The sequence below is a fragment of the Palaemon carinicauda genome, chromosome 18 (genome assembly GCF_036898095.1).
Source record: "Palaemon carinicauda isolate YSFRI2023 chromosome 18, ASM3689809v2, whole genome shotgun sequence".
In the NCBI taxonomy this organism is placed as follows: Eukaryota; Metazoa; Arthropoda; class Malacostraca; order Decapoda; family Palaemonidae; genus Palaemon; species Palaemon carinicauda.
Genome location: NC_090742.1, coordinates 17085409 through 17108296, shown reverse-complemented (window position 1 = coordinate 17108296; position 22888 = coordinate 17085409). Strand labels below are relative to the sequence as shown.

At 44.8% G+C, this 22888-nt stretch overlaps 1 protein-coding gene and 1 pseudogene across 1 annotated transcript in view; both read right to left on the bottom strand.

Annotated features, from left to right (window-relative positions):
* Positions 1 to 22888, bottom strand: part of LOC137657632 (charged multivesicular body protein 7-like) — a 76994-nt gene that overhangs the window by 27759 nt on the left and 26347 nt on the right. The window contains exons 7-8 of the mRNA XM_068392017.1: positions 4393 to 4508; positions 1736 to 1841 (exon numbers count right to left, since the gene is read on the bottom strand). Coding sequence (XP_068248118.1) covers positions 1736 to 1841; positions 4393 to 4508 — 222 coding nt within the window. The remainder of the gene's footprint in view (positions 1 to 1735; positions 1842 to 4392; positions 4509 to 22888) is intronic.
* Positions 9246 to 9364, bottom strand: LOC137658081 (5S ribosomal RNA; annotated as a pseudogene).

Here is a 22888-nt window from a genome sequence, read left to right as displayed (position 1 = left end):
TGGGACACTAATTGACTTAGAGCCCCCTAGAGTGTCTCATGAAAAGGACCAGACAGGTGGCCCAACATTATACCTGGATGGAACGAATACTTAATCTCTGAAAGGACTGTTACCTCCTACTGATATGTCAAAAGTATATGCCATTCCGGGTTAATGGTCTAGCTGACCGAGCCCTGGCGAGATTATCACTGGGTGACCTACATCACTCCATCCTGGAGGAGGAGGGTCGCTTTAAGTGTAGCAAATTCCCTACCCTTACCTGGCCTTTGGTGCTGGTGATTGGTGCAGGTGGGATTGATAACCTACAATCAGCGTTACAGCAGTAATGGACACATCAGTTCACACTCCACTTGACGAACACTGAAGGAATCAGTCAATGGCTAAGCCCTGTTACTCCCTCCACATGGGAAACGTGTGCAAAACATCCAACCTTCTGCTAGCCTTTAGAATCAATGTTGTGGCCCAGCTGATACCATTAACCTTCATCCCATCTAAAGAAAAGACTCTTTATATTGTGCTCTTAATCTTTCGGTCAACCACGAAGATAGCAGGAGGGAAAAGAGCCAATACTCCCTCTGGAAAAAGGAGAGCAGCTTGCTGAAGATCAGAATGTTCCTCCTATGTCAAAACAGGAATGATGAAGGTAAGAGCAATGCTCACTCTCACCTGGCCTATGTATCCACCTGAGCAAACCCAAGGAACAACCTGCGGGTGAGATCTGTCGCACACTAGCCTTCCCAAGATATTTAGTCTCTATTGAAACACTGCTAATGTTATATCAACATCAAATAATCTAACTAGATTCTTCATTTGCCCAACATTCCAAAAAGAAACAAAACAACCTATTCATAGACTATAAATAGTTGAACAACATCACTCTTCATCAAAGAAAGAGATGTCTAGCAACCAATTAACTTAAACTACAGATCTTATGATAAGTCTACTGACTTATGTGTTTACATTTATGTTAGAAAATACAGTAGTTAGCAGGAGAGAACAGTCTACAATTTTGTTTTTGGTACCCTTACACATACCAGCGTAAGCTTATTAATAACAAATCAAACATGCATTTGTACATCTGGCTGAAAAAATGGTGTATATGTAACCTCATATGACTTCATATAAAACTCATCAATTTTAATAACATAAGTAAAATTATCACAAGGGCGTTCGCTTAACCATTAGATTTACAATATAACCCTGCCTTAAATTGCTCATTAATCTGAATGTCAATGGCTATGGAGTTGTGACAGGCGAAAGGTCAAATAACAATAACCAACTACTGTATTAACGATTCCTCAATCATTCCTGTTAGTTACCAAATTAAATCACTTGGCTCTATCACTAACTAGTAGTACCTCAGCTTCTGCCATATTCTTTTTTTTTAACAACTTTGATACCACCTGAATTATAAAATAACCTTAAAATCAGATGGATATCTTTTAGCACTTTCAAATTCTACCACAAGATTACTCATTTCAATCTTAAATCAATTAGGAACAGAAGAGGCTGTTACACCCAGTGAGCAGGATAACAGAAATATGGAGTTCTTGGGATGTAGTGTCCAGTTTGTTTTCCCATCTTGTCTGCTGGGCATCAAAGTGGAGGGGGAGACGGGAGAGGTATAGAAATTTTTTTTTATTACAAATCTGGAAGCCGGTGGCTTTGCTGGTTAAAACATAATGACTAGTAAGTAAAATTTATTTAATTAATAGCTCTACACAAATTCACTTACCTGCTGTAACTCATCCATAGTATTTGCAGCACTATCAGCAGAACTATCACCAGCAATGGAACACCGAATTGCCTCTACACCATTGCGGAATGCCCCAAGAACTTGTCTATAAAAAGGTAAAGATTTCACAGGATAAAAAATGTGAGGTCATAAGCAGAGTGAAAAAAATAAATAAGTAATAAAAAAAAAGGATACTGTACAAAGAAAGTAATGAGAGCTATAAGTTGCATGAATTCATGAGAGTTTTGAGAGCTTTAGCTCTTTACTACTTTTACCCTGCTTTTTATGTCTCTTTTTATGTCTTTTACACTTTTCCTCCCTTCAGTTCTTAGAAACATCTTGTGGTTTTTGCTTTAATACTTTATTATCATTCTTACTCTTTTACTTTGCAATCTTATCTTCTATTCATATACTTCTACATTAGTACTGTATGGCCTTGACTTTTGTTTCATGAAATAACATCATTTCAATGACTAGGTTACAGCATTCTATTCTTAGACCCACTTTTTATCTCTGATTATTCTGATTTCAAATGGTTAAAAGTTATTCCAAATACAGTCAGTTAGAATAGGATTGACTTTACATTTTACAGATCTCAAAATCCTTTGACATTCTTAATGACTTGTTCAAGCTTTCACAAGTAACAACACAAAAGATATATCTGTTTAAACTGCAAGTACTCAACATAAGCAAACTGTAGGTATGTACAGTGCTTAAAAACTTAGCAATTAATGTTTAATAAAGAAGAACCGATGTGTAAGGATGGCAGAGTTAATAACCTGCCTACCAGTAAATAATAATCCTATTAAAACATTCATGAAATTAGAGGGCAGACCTCCTCTGCTGCAACTTATTTCTCTACCTTTTTCTCGACCTTGACCTTAACTTTGACTTATATATGAACTAAGTTTGAAGTCTCTCTGACACGGATGTCCAAACTTATGGCTAATTACGTGATATGGACATTTTGCTCGTCCGAGACCTTGACCTTTGACCTTCAAAAATTTAATCATTTCCAGCTTTTTAAATAAGTTTAAAATCACTGCAAGTTATATTACTTTACGATTAAAATTGTAGCCATATGGTTGATGACCGGAATTTGACCTTTAGCTTAACCTTGGACTCGACCTCGACCTTCAAACTTAACATGTATTAATTGGCGTGAATTTGCATACACTCAAATATGAACCAAGTTTGAAGTCTGTGTGACAACGATGTACAAACTTATGGCTGATTACGTGAATTAGACATTTTGCTTGACCGCGACCTTGACCTTCAAAAATTTAATCATTTCCAGCTTTTTGCATAACAGTTAATCCCTGCAAGTTTCATTACTCTATGATTAGAATTGTGGACAGGAAGGTGTTTACAAACAAACACTCAAACAATGGGTAAAACATAATCTCCTTCCAACTTCGCTGGCAGAGGTAACAAGTTACATTCCAGTGATGCGATGAACGATTATAACATATTACTTGTACGTCAGGAATATTTTGATATAAAAGGGGCTGAAAAACGATAAATAAAAGCTTAATAACAATCATAAGAGGATTATGGTTGGTAGAGTAACAACCAATAATGAATACGGTACAGTATAAGGACATTTTGACAAAATTATCTTGAAAGATGTGGAAGTACACAGTTTTGTCAACATTTTCCTGGGATCCTCATCTTTTAAACAAACAATGGATACCAAAAATGATGGTTTCCAATTTTCCAACAAAGATAACTGTAGTTTAGTCCAACACCTCAGAGATTCTATCCAAGCATTTAAAAAATGTTGTGTTTCAACAGGGATGCTAATGACCATAACTAAAAAAGGTAGCAATGTTCTTTAAAGTGCCTTGTAACAGAGCTTCACTTTTATGAATTGTACAGGATAGTATTATAGTTTTTGCTTGTAAATATTAGCTTTCTGCTAACTGAAAAAATCATCCCCCTATGCTCTAGTTTCACATGTGCATAGGATTTCTACGCTATGAAAATTGTCTTTTAGGCTTGTTTCATATGAATAACTTTTCTCCTTTTGATGATTATTTTAAAATATATCAAAATCTAAGTTGTGTAATGTATGATAGTTAAAAATAAATAATCTAACCTATTCCAACAATATACAACAATAAATATTCAAGCAATAATTTTACACTTGAAATAATAAGCTGATGATCTAAAAACATCTTGGCTGTTTGCAAGCTTGTTTTCTTATGCATAGAAAAATTAATTAAATAAAAATTTATTATACATTTTATTTATATATATATACTTTTCATTACTCCCAAATTCCTTTAAATTATAATAATGTAGGTTATAATAGTCTACAGTACAATGTACCAACACCTCATCAATTCATTCGCTGTAAAGAAAGCTGGACAATATGGCAGCCCCTATCCAGTAGCAAAGTATCAAACCTATGTTTAATGGATAGTTTATAATTGCTGTTATTTTTCATTCTAGTTCACTATTGTGCCAAGGGTCTTACCCGCTACCTGCCAGTGATTAACTACTCCTGTTTATATATTCTAACTTGAGCATGCAACTTTGTTGAAATCATACTTCTATTAAAGAAAGAAGATTTGTGTTTGTGTAAGACCAAATAAAATTTATAGAAGTAATAAAAATTAGTCTTTCAGGATTTCTATAAAAGAAACTCCACTTACTTATTCACTTGTGTCTCTTGCAGTTGAAGTAGGCATGCATTTACATTTTCTAGAGCTCCCATCTGTGTAAAAAGTGATTTTTCAGCCCGTTTCTTCCTTCTCAGTGAAGCTAGTGCCTACAGTATATGTAAGTAAGATGAGATAAAACATATTAGTGCAACATTTTTATATCAAACTCATCATTATAACAACATACCTGAAAAAAGATATTATGAAAACACATACTAACAGCATTATAGAAAGTTACTTAAAGATATTCACTTAAAAGAATACAGTATATAAGGAAATACTGTACTATTATATAAGTAATGGAAATGTTTTTAAAATATTTTCGCTATTCATTCCAATGCACGCACTTTGCACTGACTGTGCTACACCTACATTTTCATTATAATTTATTTGACATGGAATAAGTCTATTAAGGAAAATAGAGCATAACAGAACCTCCATAACCGCTGATTCGACAATACGCTTTGAAATTTTTATACCATTATAAAAAAAAAATATATCACTGGTAAATCACTTAATTATGGCTACTAAACTGGAAGCACTGGGCGAATTTTTCAAACTGCGTGCCATTACACAGCTCAGTAGAGTAGGCTGCAATAAAATTGTGTTTTAAGTACTGTAAAGGGAAAGTTGGCCGAATGGTTAAAAGTTTCCTTCATCTTTATTTCTTTAATTTTTGCTGTTCATCCGAGTTTGGTCTATTCCCTTTTAGTCCTCCAAATTCATTTCATCTTTATTCCTTTTTTTAAGTATTTCCAACTTTTATTCAGTATTTTCAACTTTATTCTATTAACGTATTCAATGTCAAAGGCCAAGTGTTTCTCCCATTCTTTACTCTCACCTATTTCCATTTCCACTTCTGTTATTTACACATTTTACTGTTAATTTCAGTCTCTCTATTCCTAATACCCTTCCTTACTCCATTTTATCCTTATTAGTTTTCTTATTCCTCATCATCCTTATTCCCTTTTATTCACTTTTCCTACTATATTTTCTGTATTAATGTAATTTAATGTAGTTTGTATAGAGAAATTTACAGCATAAAATCTCATATAAAATTTGATCATATTTTACTAATAAAAATCAGTTTCATGCTTAAAGAAATAATTCTCATATAACTTTCTTGTCTGTTAACAAAGAAAATCTGCACTTTAAAAAAAGGCTTTAAAGATATCTTAACATGAGAATCTGAAATATTTCAGCTCTCATGATCATAAATTAAAAATTTCTAACAAAGCACAGCAGTCAAAAAAAGGTTGACAAGGGAAACTTTTAGAGGAGTTGAATATATTTCCTATTACAGTACTGTATCATCTCATATATTTAAAAATAATTCTTTTCAAAAATTTTATCAAGTAAGAAAAATATCAAATTATTAGAACTTTTACATAAATTCATTATTATTACATATGGAATACTAACATAATTTATTTAAAAGCTTATGATAAAATAATAATAAATTCCAACATCTATTTTTATTTATGAGAGTTGGTGATGAAGTTATTGTGAATGTTTATTTCCTTATTACCCTTTTAAATATTTATCTCGGTACCATACAAGACAGTATCATATTATTACAGTAACACACTGTACGGTACAGAGCTATACTTGTAATTTTTATACTTAATAGTTTATAGTACAGCACATTAAAATTATAAATTTCAAAAGTAATTTGTATTTTTCCTAACTATCCAAACCTGAGGCCTTTAATGGGAATATGATTTCAGCAAAGCTGGAACTCAGCTGTTAGAATATAACAAGGTGTTGGTAGTTCCTGGCAGGTGACGGGAAAGCCCCGCGCCTCACCACCACCACACAGAGTAGCTACTTTGACCAACCTTCTCCTAGAACTTGCAGGGTAGTTGAGCCGGGAAGTGTAAATTGGATGACTCGGGTTCTTTTAGGAAAAATACATATTACTTTAAAAATTGGTGATTTGTTCCTACACAAATACACTTAAATATGACAAATTCGAAGATAATTTGTATTTTTCCTAACCATACAAACCTTAGCTATTTACATTGGGTTTACCTTTTAGCGCAGCTGAAATGGCGAGCCATTAGAATTTAACGAGGGTGTATTACCCCCGTGCTAGTTAGCGGGGGGGGGGGGGTAGGGGAGTGGTAGCTAGCTACCCCTCTCCCCCCCTCACACACAGGTGAATGCTCACTTTCACTTAAAGGTAGGACTTGTCTTGGGGGACAGGGTTGGCGGGCAAATATGTGTAAATAGCTAAGGTATGTATAGTCAAGAAAAATACAAATTACAGTATCTTCGAATTTGTCATTTGTTCCGTAACCGAAATACAAACCACGCTATTTACATTGGGTGATTTACCCCTTAGGTAGGGTGGAAAGTCCCCAGCCATACTGGCTTTGTCTTTACCTGGGGACTCAGAACCCGAGTGAGTCGCACTCGAGAAAAGGAGTCCCTGCACCTCACAAGTTCCTTGCTCCGCAAGGAACCGTGTGGCCTACATAAGCTTGTGTGTGAAGGAAGAAGCGTGACCCGTCCTAGGCAGTTGACCTGGAGTTCCAGAAGGAACTCTGGGTTAGGACGTTCCCAATACCACCTCGTCAGGGTATGGGGGACGCAACAGTATTGACTCAATACTCGGAACACAAGGAAGCATGGTTTACCTGCAGAGGTACGAGGTCAGTTATGCAGAGACCAGGATGCTGCTTCCCCGTAGAGGGGATGATGAAGAAAGAAATAAGGGCCAGACATACTTCTTTCGTTCATGCAGACTAAAACCTGATAACAATGCCCTCAACCTTCTGCTACCTGTCCAAAAAGGAGCCTGAGGTTAGACCAGCTGTTGTGTAGCCACCACAGAGCGATAGAAAACATATCAAAACTCCTGTGAGTCACGCCCTGCAGGAAGCGGGCTGCGAAGGTCATTAGACGCTTCCAGGCTTCAGCTTGTAGCACCTGCGTCACAGAGTAGTATTACTCGAAGGCGAGGGACGTTGCGATGTATCCAACATTGTGCTGTAGGGCGACGTGACGGGGGAGGGTCTGGAGACAGGTCGAGATGAATGTCCTTGAGTCCGAGCTGAAGAGGTATACTGGTGACTCTCCCCCGTGTCCTCCTTGTGCTCCCAAATCGGCTGCAACTGAGGACAAACTGCAGCTGTTCCCAAAGCTAACCTCTCGATTCCTTTACTGGCAAGAAAGAGAAGGTTTTGGGATATCAGATACAGAATGGAGACTCGAAATCTTGAAGGAATTGGACCGAAGGGCCGGGACCCCAAGATTCTGAGTCTAGCCAACAACTCAGGAGCGAACCTGAACGTTGCCTCCCCCTCTTCTTTAGAAAGGGCGGAGTCGTACGAGACCAAGATGATTGCTTACACACTGGCCGCGGCCAGAGTGAGCAGGAGACCCAAGACGGAATACAATCCGAGGCCTGTCGTAAAGGGTCTCGAGAAGATCTCTTAAGGGACTAAAAAGTCCGAGCTATGCTCCAAGTTGGAGGTCTCACTCCGACTACGGCAGGGACGATCGTAGCTTCGCGTGAGCGAGGAAAGATCCAGCGGGCAGGAAAAAGTTATTCCTTTAAGCCTTTAGGTTAGGGAAAGGCTGAGCTACAGGCTTCATTGCCGAGAGCGGAAAGGAGTTTCCTCCCGCCGAAAGGCAATAAGACCGTTATTGCTGGAGAAGAGGCCTCAAGGGAAGAGGTATATCTCCCACGGCACCAACCACCGAAGACTCTTCACTTCGCCTGGAAGACCCCTGCGGATGACTATCGCAGATGATGTGACCTCCGTCCCGCGACTGTAGCGGGTTGTCTCTTCTTGAGGAGGAGGCGTAGTGTCTCCAGGCATGAAGCCGAAGCGACGCCCGGTTCGTGAAAGATGTTGCAGTGTGGTTGTTTGAGTAGCCTGTGCCGTGGGAGAAGCTCTCCCGGGAGTTCCGTCAGGGGAAGCAGAGGGTCCAGAAACCGTTCTGCGTATAGTCCCAGTGGAGCTCTCCCAGAAAGGTTGACAGACAACCTGGTCTTGTTGAGACCCATTCTCCACAGACAAAAAGGAGGGAAGACGCAGGCGTCGAAGTTGTCCCACCATCACCGGAATGCATCTTGCCAGAGTCTCGGGGTCTGAGCTTGAGGTTCCAAGCTGTCGCGATCAGGTCCCCCAGACCAGGACTTGCTGGTTACTCAAGGCCAAAGACCCCCAGGTACACTCTCTCTACAAGGCTCTGCTCGGATAGTCGGAGAGAACATTCCTCTGCCTGGAATGAGAGAGCCGATGGTGGTATTGAGAGTATCTCAATCATCTTGGTATCTCTACTGCAAGATGTGGAGGTGTGAAAATGCGTCCCCTGCTGGTTGGAACACGCCAGAATCATGAAGTCGACGCGCACGGAGCGACTGGCAGGAGCTGTAGGATCTGTAGGGGGGCCAGACTACGCCCCTAAGCCTGCCTGAATGATGGAGAGGTATCCTTCCGGTCCTGACCATAGGCCTGGACCAGAACATCCCCCCCACCCCCTCTTTTTTTGTGACGAGTCCGAGAACAGCATCAAGAATGTGGGGAAAGGACGAGACTATCCACTCCCATCAAGAGGTTCCATAGGTCAACACCCATTGCAGGTCTAGTAGTTCCGCTGGTCCCATAGGGGCCAGGAAGTCCGGTTAATCGTTGCCTGAAACCACCGGAACTTGGACCGGCCCACATGGAACTTATCCTGAGGCGACCGTTCGGAACTATAGACGGGTCAATGAGGAAAGGAGAACTAGGAAACATTCCAAGGTAGGGCTGAAAGCTCTGCTTGACCGAGAACAGGTACTGCGACTCCCCTCAGCCTTGCCACAGTCAACTGAAGGGAAGGCTCGGAGGAGGTGGCAACAGAATCTGGCGTCCCCAGGTGGTCACCCATCCAAGTACCGACCAGAACCGACGTTATTTAACCTCGCTGGACGGACGAGAAGCGGGGTTTCCAACGTGGTAAGGCCGTTGACTCAATATCATGGCCAGATACTCCAGATGTTGAGGCAGAAGAGAGAAGGCTCCTAGCAAAATACCATGAACCCACACTCGTGGTAAGCATCTGGAAGCTTGTCCCGGCGCTGAAGAAGGTCGAACCCGAGCCTACCGGAGTTGACCAGCCTTCCAAAAAGCGAAGGAGGAGGAAGCCTGGACCTGAGCGGCCATGAGGAAAGCAGGGAGAGTTCTCTGGGGAAAAATACCTGCGATGCCACGGCGGGATCGCCACACTGCATCATAAGCAGGAGTACCTGCAGTCTAGGCTGAATCCCACGAGCTCCCTGGAAGATGGATGGAATGGGAACTGAAAGTATCCGTCCTTCTGATCCAGGGTTTAAGGAGTCCTGTCGCCTCGTTACCAGTCTGATCGATTCTGCTGTTCTACGCTGGACGAAGTTTGTTCGACAAACTTGATCAGGGCTGAAAGGTCGACTACGGAACTCCCGTCTCAGATACTTTCTTACAAGAAAGGATCGACTGAAGAAGCCGGGGGTGATGCCGTCAATGATCCCATGGAGGACCTTCTCCTCAGGATCCTTCTGCCCAAACAGGCAACTCTTGCCGACCCTATGGCATAGAGGTTCAGAGACACTGAATTCGCTGACAGAGACGGAAGGTGCGATATCCTTGGCTGATCACACAGATCGTGCGGGAATGGGCATCGGGAAGCTGTCATCCGGATGAGAAACCTTAAGCATCCTCCCAGCGAGAAACCTGCAAGGGGGGGGGGGGGGGGGGGGGGGGGGGTGCCAATCCTAGAGTTCGTGAACTCTGCCGCTCCCTTTAGGACTATGCCCCCCCCCCCCCCCCCCCCCGGGGAGCCTCCCGTGCCATTTGTTCCTGACAGGAGGAAACTGCAATTGGACACCTTGTCTCAGTAGTCGTAGCCGATAACTTAGGCCGACGTGGTTGAAAGAAAAAGGCGCTGGAGCCCTGCAGAGTCTGGAAGAAAGCGCCTTGGAGGAGTGAAAACGGAAGTCGATTTCCTCCGCACAGCCGCTGTCTAAGTCTCTGTCCTTGGGCACAAACTCTTCTCAAGGATGGAAGGGTGTCTGAGGTTGTCGACCTCCACGGATGAGACACCCGAAAGGAAGCCCTCGGTCAGCGCGTCCAGATGGTCCAACATTGAGCTTGCCCACAAGTTAGATACTTAACGACGAAACGCCAAGGTGCCTGAGCCCGAGAGGAGGAAAGTACCCATGATCTTCCTGTAGCTTCCTTGAACCAAACCTCGGACTGTAACCGAGGAGGGAAAGGACCTGGTAAGCCCACTACACGAGGTGGAGAAGAGGAAGGGGTAAGCAGTCACCCCTTGGCCGATGGAGAAATCTCGAAAGGAAAGCCCCCCGCCAAAAATCCTTCCAGGGAATGACGGGGAAGGGCTAACCCAGGTTCTGGAAAGAGGAGTGTTGCTCAGACCTCCCTGATGATTCTTCCTATTCTTGCAAGTGTCATGCTCTGCGTTTACGGGGTGAGGCCGTGTTCTGGAAATACGCTCAAGAAGAACTCGCCAGGGCTGGCCATGCTGCGAAAACACCAATGGGAATCGTGGTCGCAATCGCCCTGGAGCTCGCGCGATGGTAAATCAATGATTTGCGGGTGGACGAACGTGGAAGCGCCCATGCGCGGTCACGCAGGAACGCAAACGAAGGTGAGCGAAGGAGCGCAGAAGGAGGACGAGCGTGGTAGGAAGGGCGAGAGCTGGTGGTCGGTGAGCGGTAACCCATAGACGAGCAATGGACACTGCAAGAATTAAGCCGACGTTAGTGCGAAGAAACACTGTAGGTTCGCGCGACGGACCACCGTCGGTTCGGGCGGCGGACCACCGTCGGTTTGCACGGCGGAACACCGTCGGTTCGCGCGGCGGAACACCATCGGTTCGCGCGACGGAACACCGTAGGTTCGCGCGACGGAACACCGTAGGTTCGCGCGACGGAACACCGTCGATTCGCGCGACGGAAACCATCCGTTCGCGCGATGGAAAACCGTTGGTTCGCGCGCGGGCGAACATTGGAGAGCATGTGCGCGGACGCGCAGGCGAATGATCGCGCGGGCGCGCAGGCGAGCGGTCGCACAGGCGAATGGGCGTGAGGGTGGGCAGGTGAATGAGTGCGTGTCCGAGGCGCCGAACGCAAGCGCTGGCGCGATGGCGAGGAAACGCGCTGCCGCGTGGGTGAGGAAGACCGCTGGCGATGTGGATCAACAGGCGATCGGTGGTGAGTTGGTGAGCGCTGACGCGCAGTTGGGCGAGGGCGCGTTGCCAAGCGACGGCGTGTTGGCGAGCGGTGGTGCATTAACAAAACGCTAGCGAGCAGATGAAGAATCGCGCCGGTGCGTAGGCGGTTGCCAACGCGAGAGAGAGTAGTGATGGTTAGCGCGCATCGCGCTAACAGAAGGCGCGCAGGTGCATCAGGAAGGTGAGCGCTGAAGCCAGCTGTTAATCAGGCGATCCTAGACGGTCGGAAAACCGTTGGCGCCCATTGGTGCGTGGCAAAGAAGGGCGCGCAGATGTGCGCTAGCAAATGAAGAAAGCTGGCGCACAGAAGGACAGAAGAAAAGGTGAGCGCTGGCGAGCAGGAGGAAGATCTACGGCGAGACTCAGCTACCGGAGATCGTGGTCCACAGCAGGCGAGCGCTAGAGCGCTACCGATGGTGGTCAGGGAACTGACATGTGTGGCGATCGTTGACGCGTAGGAGATCGCTGGCGAGCAGGTGAACGTTGACGCGTCTAAGGTCGCTGGCGAGCTGATGATCGCTGACGAGCAGAAGGCAATGCGTGGAAGCCTGCGCATAGAAGAAGAGTCCTTGACCCAGACCTGAACCGAAGTTCTAGATCGCGAGGGCGAACGCGGGCGCGTAACAGGAACCAACATTAACAGCAGAGATGATCATCATGAGAGCGCTGACGAAGAGGAGAGCGCTGACGAACAGGAGAGCGCTGACGAACAGGAGAGCGCTGGCGAACAGGAGAGCGCTGGCGAACAGGAGAGCGCTAGCGATCAGGAAGCGCTGATGAGCAGGAGAGCGCCTGTGCGCTAACACTGAGTAGGAGCAGGAGCAGGAGCGAACACAGCAGAAGGGCGCGCAGGGGAACCCTGACACGCAAGGGAAGAAACCCCGTGGGAGGCAACCCTTTGCCCCGAAGGGATCGTTGTCCGTCGGGAGACAGATGTCCATCGGAAGACCGTTGCCTGTCCGCCGGGAGACTGATGTCCGTTGGAAGACCGTTGTCTGTCGGGAAGACCGTTGCCCGTCGGAAGACGAGATCAGACTGCTGTCCATCTGCACCAGGGCAGAAGATCAAGAAGAAGGAGTTGTAAGCTGCAAACGGAGATTCAAAAAGGCGCCTCTTAGCACCCTTATAGGGAGATGAGAGGCCCTTACGACGAGGCGGACGGTGAGCCTTACGGCGAAGGAGGCCAACAGCAACAGCAGCAGAAGAAACCTCCGAAGAGGAGTCTCTATGAGTGTACTCTCTCGTGAACGAAAGAGAAACACTTCGTAGAAGAGACTGGTCAGCCAGTGACCTAAAAGCAGCAATCCTCCGAAGAGGGGCTCTTGCAGTTGCCCAGCCCCTTGAGCAAAACTGCAGGTGTGACCGCTCAGCACCAAGAGCATAGTCGCACGAAAAAAAGGCAAGAGAAGAACCCCCCAAAAGGGGAAAAGCTCAAGCCTGGACAGGAAAAACTTCCCTCAGAAGGAAAGTTACCTACCCAAGGAGGAAAGCCTCCTGAGAGTTCTAAAATGAACTGGAGAGCTGTCAATCGTCACGGGAGTACTTCCAGTAGAAGGAGACACGCCCCTGACGAAAATCCAAAGGGGAGGCAGCAACAGCCGAATCCCCAGGCCTCCACAAGACAGCTCACACCGTTGCCATATTACAGAAACGAACTAGATTGGTAACTGTAACAAAATAAAACAAAAATCATTAGTACACATTCATTCCCCAGGAAGGCTCCGAAGAGGAATCCCGAGGGAAAGGAAACAAGAATTACACAACAGGCACGTGCCCTCACAACCACTTACACTCACGGAAGGAGAGCTGTAACCAAAACAGAATTATAACAATTATAATTATGAAACTATGTAATTATGTAATTAAAAAATGAATGAACACTAAAGAAGGAACAAAAACCCCGAAAGGAATCGTTCGACAAGCTGAAAAATTAACAACTACAATTAGATTCATAAACTAATTGAGACAAAACGTACGGCGTAGCAACACCCCCACACGGAAAGGAAGCTACGAGGGGCGTAGTAAAACGTAGTAAAAAGGGTGAACGACCTCAAGAAAGAGAGAGAGAGAGAGAGAGAGAGAGAGAAAGACCGAAGTCAAACTCGATCGCAACCCATAAAATTACGCCGTGGTGGCCTAACTGCCGAGGACTCCACGGAGATATCGTACACTACACACACAACTCTGAAAAGGAAACTTACTGATTTCTATACTCAAATATATACACAAACATGTTTACATATATATTGAGTAAAAGAAAAGTAAGCGATTAAGTAAAGATAAAACAAACAATGGCTGCCAAGAGAGGACCAAGACAGAGACGTCTGTCCGAGTCCGAGCCAAAAGTGAAAGTGAGCATTCACCTGTGTGTGAGGGGGGGAGGGGTAGCTAGCTACCACTCCCCTACCCCCCCCGCTAACTAGCGCGGGGGTAATACACCCTCGTTAAATTCTAATGGCTCGCCATTTCAGCTGCGCTAAAAGGTAAACCCAATGTAAATAGCGTGGTTTGTATTTCGGTTACGGAACACAGGAAATTTATCCTACGGAGGGAGGTAGTCCCTATAACTAATCTGGGTGGTTTACTTTCCCATAAAATGTCAAAACACTACGGTATTGTACAGGAGCAAAAGTGATGATTCCTGCCAACCTCCTAATGACCTGATTATGAAGACGAGGGAGATATTTGGCTAGGTTACTACCAAGGAATGGTAGATGTTCAAGGAAAAATGTTATTTTTATAATAAAATAAATTTTTGAATATACTTACCCGGTGATTATATAAGCTGCAGCTCTGCTGCTCAACAGAAAACTCTACGTTCAAAATCCGCCAGCGATCGCTAAGCAGGTAGGGGGTGTACATCAACAGCGCCATCTGTCGTGCAGGCACTCAGTACTCAATGTAAACACAGAACTCAATTTTCTCCTCGGTCCACTGGGTCTCTATTGGGGAGGAAGGGAGGGTCCTTTAATATATAATCACCGGGTAAGTATATTCAAAAATTTATTTTATTATCAAAATAACATTTTTCAATATTAAACTTAGCCGGTGATTATATAAGCTGATTCACACCCAGGGGGGTGGGTAGAGACCAGCAATAATTGTTTACATTATTATGAGCTAAGGATTTTTTATTTCATTTTAGCAGTTATTCAAAATAACAAACATAAAATAAATAAGTACCTGGTAAGGAAGTCGACTTGAACAATTACTCTGCCTTTTTAAGTACGTCTTCCTTACGGAGCCTCGCGATCCTCTTAGGATGCTGAGCAACCCCTAGGAGCTGAAGTATCAAGGGTTGCAACCCATACAACAGGACCTCATCAAAACCTCTAATCTAGGCGCTTCTCAAGAAATGACTTTGACCACCCGCCAAATCAAGTAGGATGCGAAAGGCTTCTTAGCCTTCCGGACAACCCAAAAACAATAATAAAACATTTCTAGAGAAAGATTAAAAAGGTTATGGAATTAGGGAATTGTAGTGGTTGAGCCCTCACCCACTACTGCACTCGTTGCTACGAATGGTCCCAGAGTGTAGCAGTTCTCATAAAGAGACAGGACATTCTTAAGATAAAAAGACGCGAACACTGACTTGCTTTTCCAATAGGTTGCGTCGATTATACTTTGCAGAGATCTATTTTGTTTAAAGGCCACGGAAGTTGCGACAGCTCTAACTTCGTGTGTCCTTACCTTCAGCAAAGCTTGGTCTTCCTCATTCAGATGGGAATGAGCTTCTCGTATTAACAGTCTGATATAAAAGGATAAAGCATTCTTTGACATAGGCAAAGATGGTTTCTTAACTGAAACACCATAAAGCTTCAGACGGGCCTCGTAAAGGTTTAGTTCGTTTTAAATAGAACTTAAGAGCTCTTACAGGGCATAAGACTCTTTCTAGTTCATTTCCAACCATACGATAAGTTTGGAAAATCGAACGATATTGGCCAAGGCCGAGAAGGCAGCTCGTTTTTGGCTAGAAAACCAAGTTGTAGAACATGTAGCCGTTTCGGATGAGAATCCGATGTTCTTGCTGAAGGCATGAATCTCACTGACTCTTTTAGCTGTGGCTAAGCATACCAGGAAAAGTGTCTTTAAGGTGAGATCTTTCAGGGAGGCTAATTGTAGCGGTTCGAACCTGTCTGACATAAGGAATCTTAGTACCACGTCTAAATTCCAACCAGGTGTAACCAAACGACGCTCCTTCGTGGTCTCAAAAGACTTAAGGAGGTCCTGTAGATCTTTATTGTTGGAAAGATCAAAGCCTCTGTGACGGAAGACTGATGCCAACATGCTTCTGTAACCCTTGATAGTGGGAGCTGAAAGAGATCGTTCTTTCCTCAGATATAAGAGGAAGTCAGCTATTTGAGTTACAGAGGTACTGGTCGAGGATACGGATACTGACTTGCACCAGTTTCGGAAGATTTCCCACTTCGATTGGTAGACTCTAAGGGTGGAAGTTCTCCTTGCTCTAGCAATCGCTCTGGCTGCCTCCTTCGAAAAGCCTCTAGCTCTCGAGAGTCTTTCGATAGTCTGAAGGCAGTCAGACGAAGAGCGTGGAGGCCTTGGTGTACCTTCTTTACGTGTGGCTGACGTAGAAGGTCCACCCTTAGGGAAGTGTTCTGGGAACGTCTACTAGTCATCGAAGTACCTCGGTGAACCATTCTCTCGCGGGCCAGAGGGAAGCAACTAGCGTCAACCTTGTCCCTTCGTGAGAGGAGAACTTCTGCAGTACCTTGTTGACAATCTTGAACGGAGGGAATGCATATAGATCTAGATGTGACCAATCTAGGAGAAAGGCATCTATATGAACTGCTGCTGGGTCCAGGATTGGTGAGCAAAATATTGGGAGCCTCTTGGTCATCGAGGTTGCGAAGAGATCTATGGTTGGCTGGCCCCAGGTGGCCCAAAGTCTCTTGCATACATCCTTGTGGAGGGTCCATTCTGTTGGAATTATTTGTCCCTTCCGACTGAGACAATCTGCCATGACATTCAAGTTGCCTTGGATGAACCTCGTTACTAGTGATATGTCTAGACCTTTTGACCAGGTGAGGAGGTCCCTTGCGATCTCGTACAACGTCAGAGAGTAGGTCCCTCCTTGCTTGGAGATGTACGCCAAAGCCGTGGCGTTGTCCGAGTTCACCTCCACCACTTTGCCTTGAAGGAGAGACCTGAAGCTTTTCCAGGCCAGACGTACTGCCAGTAGCTCCTTGCAGTTGAAATGCATTGTCCTTTGACCCGAGTTCCATATTCCCGAGCATTCCCGACCGTCTAATGTCGCACCCCAGCCTACGTCCGATGCGTCCGAGAAGAGAACGTGGTTGGGAGTCTGAACAGTCAGGGGAAGACCCTCTCTTAGGTTGATATAGTCCTTTCACCAAGTCAGACAAGACTTTATCTTTTCGGAAACCGGGATCGAGACCGCTTCTAGCGTCTTGTCCTTTTTCCAGTGAAAAGCTAGATGGTATAGAAGAGGACGGAGGTGTAGTCTTCCTAGTGACACAAATTGATCCACGGATGACAGCGTCCCTACCAGACTCATCCACAGCCTGACTGAGCAGCGTTCCTTCTTCAGCATCTTCTGGATGGATAGCAGGGCTGGGGGCTGATCGTCTTGTTCAGCAACGTCCTCATCAGATGGTTCCTCATCCGAAACTGATGAGGAAACGGCGACGGAGTGGGCAATGTCTGACTCGCTGAATCCGGTCGCACTGGTGGATGCGTGACGGAGCCGGACGCAATATCATGGAACTGCTGCACAGTCTGTGAACTGTCAACAACCATGGGTGCGCGAGGAAGCACAGCGTCAACCCGAAACTGTCTAGACCGTCTGGGTTGTGCAGTCAACACCCTACCGGGTTGCTGAGGTTGACGCACTGCGTCACAACAAGTCACCTCTGATGGTTGTTGAACGTCCTAAACGTCAACAACCACCTCCGAGCGTCGCTTAACGTCAACGTGCGGCTGGCAACCCACACTGGGTCGCATCGGTGGAGGAACCACCTCAACTGGTAGACGCGAGAAGGTTACCTCAGCGTCAACAGGACGCACAACCGACCGCTTGGAAGGTTGTTGGCCAGAAGGTTCTTCTCCGCATTTAAGTCGTCTATCAAGGACGCAAGCTTGGACTGCATGTCTTGCAGAAAAGACCACTTAGGGTCTACAGGAGCAGGTGCGGCAACAGACGGTGTGACTGCCTGATGAACCGACCGGTTGGAAGGTTGTCGGCCAGAAGGTTCTTCTCCGCATTTAAGTCCTCTATCAAGGACGCAAGCTTGGACTGCATGTCTTGCAGCAAAGCCCATTTAGGGTCTACGGGAGCAGGTGTGGCAACAGACGGGGTTAGCGACTGAGGCGGAACCGTTTACCATCCCTGAAAGCCTTGTTATGCGTGACATAATAGTACAGCAAAACTTCAAAGGCTCGACAAAAGCTGAGAAGTTGACCTGTAAACAACTTGGAGCGTCTCCTGGCTAGGCACCAGGGAGAGTCTACCAGAATTGAGAAGTCTATCTGGGCAGAGGCATGAACTCCCAAGTCAAGAACTTCTCTCGTGTCATATCAGACTCTCGCTCTATAAACCAGTTTAAAAGAAGGGAAATCAAAGGCTGTATCCCCCAAACTCCTCCTGGTGAAAAAACCAGTCGCCTAGCCAACGTAACGCTCTCTAGGAGAGCGAGAGAGCACTAGCTTAAAAACAACGGCTTCGAAGTAGCTAGGCCTATTATAAGTTCTGACGTTAAGGCGAACGAGGAGCAGCAGTTACAAGATCCGGATGAAGATCCTTAAAAAAAATCATCATGATTTAATTAAAGTCCATAGGAGGCTAAGCAGCTTAAGGCTCCTCTCCATCTGACAGAGTCCTCAAGGGAATATCAGTAGGAGGGAGAACAGCAACTTCCTCATCTACAGGAACCTTGTCCGATAAAAGCTGAGTCTCTCACTGGTGCATTAGTAGCGGACCAGAACGCAACGTCATGTAACTGCTTGACAGTCTGTGAACTGTCAACAACTGAACTGTCAACCACAACAGGTGCGTGAGGACGTACAGCGTCCACTCGAGACTGCTTTGACTGTCTAGACTGAGCAGTCAAAACAACTCTAGAATGCGGAGGTTGACGCACCGCGTCAAAACAAAACAACTTAGACTGTTGTTGTACCTCGCGAACGTCAACGGAAGGTTCCGTGCGTCGCTGAACGTCAACATGCGGCTGGCAGGGTACACTGGAACGCATGGGTGGCGGGACTCTCTCAGCTGGAGTGCGGCAGAAGGTCGCCTCAGCGTCCACAGGACGCACAACCGTGGTTGGTTGTAGGCTAGAGGTTGGTGCAGTGTCAACCTTCTCCGCACGAAAGTCCTGCATCAATGACGTTAACTGAGGCTGCATGGTCTGCAGCAAAGACCACTTAGGGTCTACAAGAGCAGGTGCGGCAACAGACGGTGTGACTGCCTGATGCGGTACCGCTTTGCCTCTCTTAGGAGGTGAGCAGTCGTCGGAAGACTGCAGCGAGTCTGAACTGACCCAGTGGCTACAACTGGGCCGTTGGACTTGCGCGGAAGGGACCGACTTGCGCTTAATAAGCCGCGAGACCTTGGTCCATGGTTTCTTACGAGAAACCTCTTCCGCAGACGAGGAATAAATGGGCTCTCTCGTCTTTGTGTGGGTGGGGCGATCTTGGGTAGATACGCCCGAAACCACGGAGGGAAACGTCTGTTCGTTGATCAAGGCCTCTCGAACCCATAAGTCGTTCGACATTACTTCTCCCCTGGGCTTGGGAGCTTGCAAGAGGTCCCGGACTAGGTGAACGACAGGCACGAACAGACGAACCCTCGGACGCAACACTGTAACACTTTGCACATATCACTTTATCACTTCGATTTTCTGTTTTGCACTTATTTCACTGAAATCGAAACTTTTACTGATTTCTACCTGAAACACGCAATTCTACCCTTCATAAAAAGGTAGTAATTGCGAAATTAGTCATATAATGCATCTCATTAATACCAGCAAAAAACAGAAAACATATATTAAGATAAAAAAATCAGTGGCTGGGAAAGAGACTAAACACTAGTTCATATAAACTACGTTTTCAATCTCTCACCGCACATAGCCTGGGGACGAGAATAAAAACCTAAAAACGTTTTATCCTTCCTCCCCGTACAGAGACTAGGGACGAGAGTAACACGAGAAAAACGTTACCCGCTTGAACGGAACGTTTTCTTTCCTCTCTCTCCCTCCGTCTCTATCTCTCTCTCTCTCTTGATTTCGCACCTAAGAGAAGAGCCCAATTATATTTCGTCAAAAAAAACATGTTATTTGACTAAAGGAAAACAACTGAAAGGTTTTTTTCAAATAAAAAGTTCCTTTAAATTAGAATTTAAAACATTTAAGTTAAGAAAGAATGAACAAAACGTTAGAATCGATTTACTCTTACTGCAAAGTGAAACCGTGATACACTCTCTCTCTATCGTAACGATAGAGCGCATGTTGAACGTCCTGAACGTCAACAACTGCATAGCATAAAAACTAAACGTTAGTTCATCTTTGAAAACAGTACGAAGACTATCAAAGAAATTCTTTCATAAAATATTACAATTAAAAAGTTTTAAATTCTTTAAAAGCTAATTACGATATAAAGGGCTCAACGTTGATTAACTTCGGTTCCAAGTTAGGACCGCCTACTATCAGGAAAGGTCGCATATAAACAAAACATTAAAATTTATTTTTATATGTTTATAATGAATGGAAAGTTAATCGAAGAGGCCTAATAAAGGCGGAGAGGTATAAAATATATAGATCTATAACGTGATAAGATAATTACTAAAAACCTAAACACACTTCCGTCTAAGGGAAGGGTCGGCCATTTAAAAGTGAAAGAAAGTCCATACTCTCTTTGTCACCATAATTAAATCTATCCAAAACGAGTTCAAGTTTTAAGATGAAGATAAAACACCTGCATAGCGAAAGCTCAAAACTAGAATAGTGTACTTCACCAAATAGTTGTGAAAACAAATCCAGTTAGCAACAGCGAATTAGTAGGTCTTGCCGGTAGCCCGACAGAGAGAAAATTGAGTTCTGTGTTTACATTGAGTACTGAGTACCTGCACGACAGATGGCGCTGTTGATGTACACCCCCTACCTGCTTAGCGATCGCTGGCGGATTTTGAACGTAGAGTTTTCTGTCGAGCAGCAGAGCTGCAGCTTATATAATCACCGGCTAAGTTTAATATTGAAAAACCTATATTCATGTGGAGGAAGTTGTCTGGATGTATAGTCATTTACGTATGAGAAATGGGTGCTCAATTTCGTAAGAAACAGAGCACAGATAGCAGGTGTGAGCAACTGTGCCGCACACTAATATGTATACTTGAGGATAGGTACGTTCCTGGTACGTACACTCTCATCTCGTGAATGAAGCGACAATCTAATGGGATTCCTTCCCCAAACCAAGGAACATTCTCGGTACCACACCGTCTCTCCAACAAGGAGAGAAACCGGAGTCATATGCACGCAACTCCTATCGATCAGTCATCCTGGACTTCCTCAAAGACAACTTCCTTGTTCTACTCTAGAAGTACACTAACTGCAGTCACCAGTTTCAAATCAATAAGAGGATGAATGCGAAGTTGCCATGTCATTGTCCTGTTCTGAGGTGTAGAAAGATTTCGATACACGGAAGGACCTGTTTGAGTAAGAAGAAATTAATATGCCAGCACAGAGGACCGATGAAAATCAGGTAACATTCTGCCTGTGTCTAATGATACAATAACATGGTGTGTAAAAACCTATCACTTGGGGGAGACCAGGAATGGGGATCGTGTATGTGTGAAGCATGCACATGGGGGTAGGCAGTAGTCAGTAATGTCTGAAACAGTACATGTGGAGAATTGGCTTCTCTTATTCCCCCCACATGAAGATCATGAGAGTGCAGCAAGTCAAGGGTGTATGCATGGTAAGTATTCAGGCCAGAGCTCACATGTGGAGCACGTACGCATCGAGCCCGTTATTGTATGTACCAGCTGCGAGGAAGGTTGGTCAGCAGGATGGAGAGATGGTTTGTCAACATAATCACAATCATGCTCGTCTATCGTGAACCGAACATGTGAATATCACGTATGTGTGGATCTTTGGTGGGCATGGGAAGCGGTAAATTTTAAGCCAGTACGCCCAATGACCTTGTGAGTACATGGTGAGGCAGTGTGTAGACAATCGTGTATGTGAAGCTTGAGCAATTACATCTGGTGCGCATGAAAAGTTGTAGGTTACGAGCATGCAGACATTGTGCATGGAACCCTTCCACATGGTTGCTCTCCACAGGAAGAAATGATTTGAAGATTCTCCACCTCTGGCTGATCTCTTCAAGCCAGCTGACATCTGCATGGGAATGCTTGACAGTAGAATAGGAGGGAGATACAAGAACAGTCGAAGATGATTATCCAGGATGGGGGAATAAAGGGCGGCCCCATTCATCCCAGCTGCCACAGTGTAAGCTGTTTGGTACAACAGATGAGCGCACTGTCTTTCCTGTGGGAAAAGAAATGGTAGAAGTCATGTTTATGCAATTCCTATCAATCAATCCTCTTGGACTTATTCGAAGATGATTAGCAATGAAAAATCCCTCATGAAGATTTGGCTGAAGAGGAATAAGAACTTGAAGTCTGTCTTCAGCAGAGTTGTAGAAGCTGATGCCGATAATCATGGGGGGGGGGACTTTATGAAGAAAAAGTACGACTAAGTGATACATCCTTAATTTAAGGCTTCCTAGGATCAGGATGACACTGAAATGGCAACAAAATTTTCTTTCTCTGATAGAGCCCAAGGATCAAGAATACGTTGTTATAGTCGTCACAAGGCCACACTCGGGAGGGATTAAACAACAAACTGGAACAAGAATGTGGACATCAGCAAGTTGCACAGGCAAATGTCACACAGCTACAATTATCATGAAACAACTGCAAATCCTCTCTTCCTTAATTTCTCTTGCCCACTCTGTTATCTGAAATGGAATAATCAGGGTCAATGTGAACTAGTTGGGTACTACCAGTTTCTCTAAGGGAAGCAGGTAGGGCTACTTCCCTCAAAACTTACGGTAAAGATAATTTCAGGTCGCCATGCTTCTTCCTCACCCAACCGGAAAGGGGTGAAAGAAAGATTTTGGAAGTCTGAGTACCAGAGAAAGGAGGGACAGGTTAAGTGGAGCTCTTCAACTTTGAGGAAGACATAAAAAATGTATAACACTTTGCTTTCTTTTTCCACCACTTGTCATT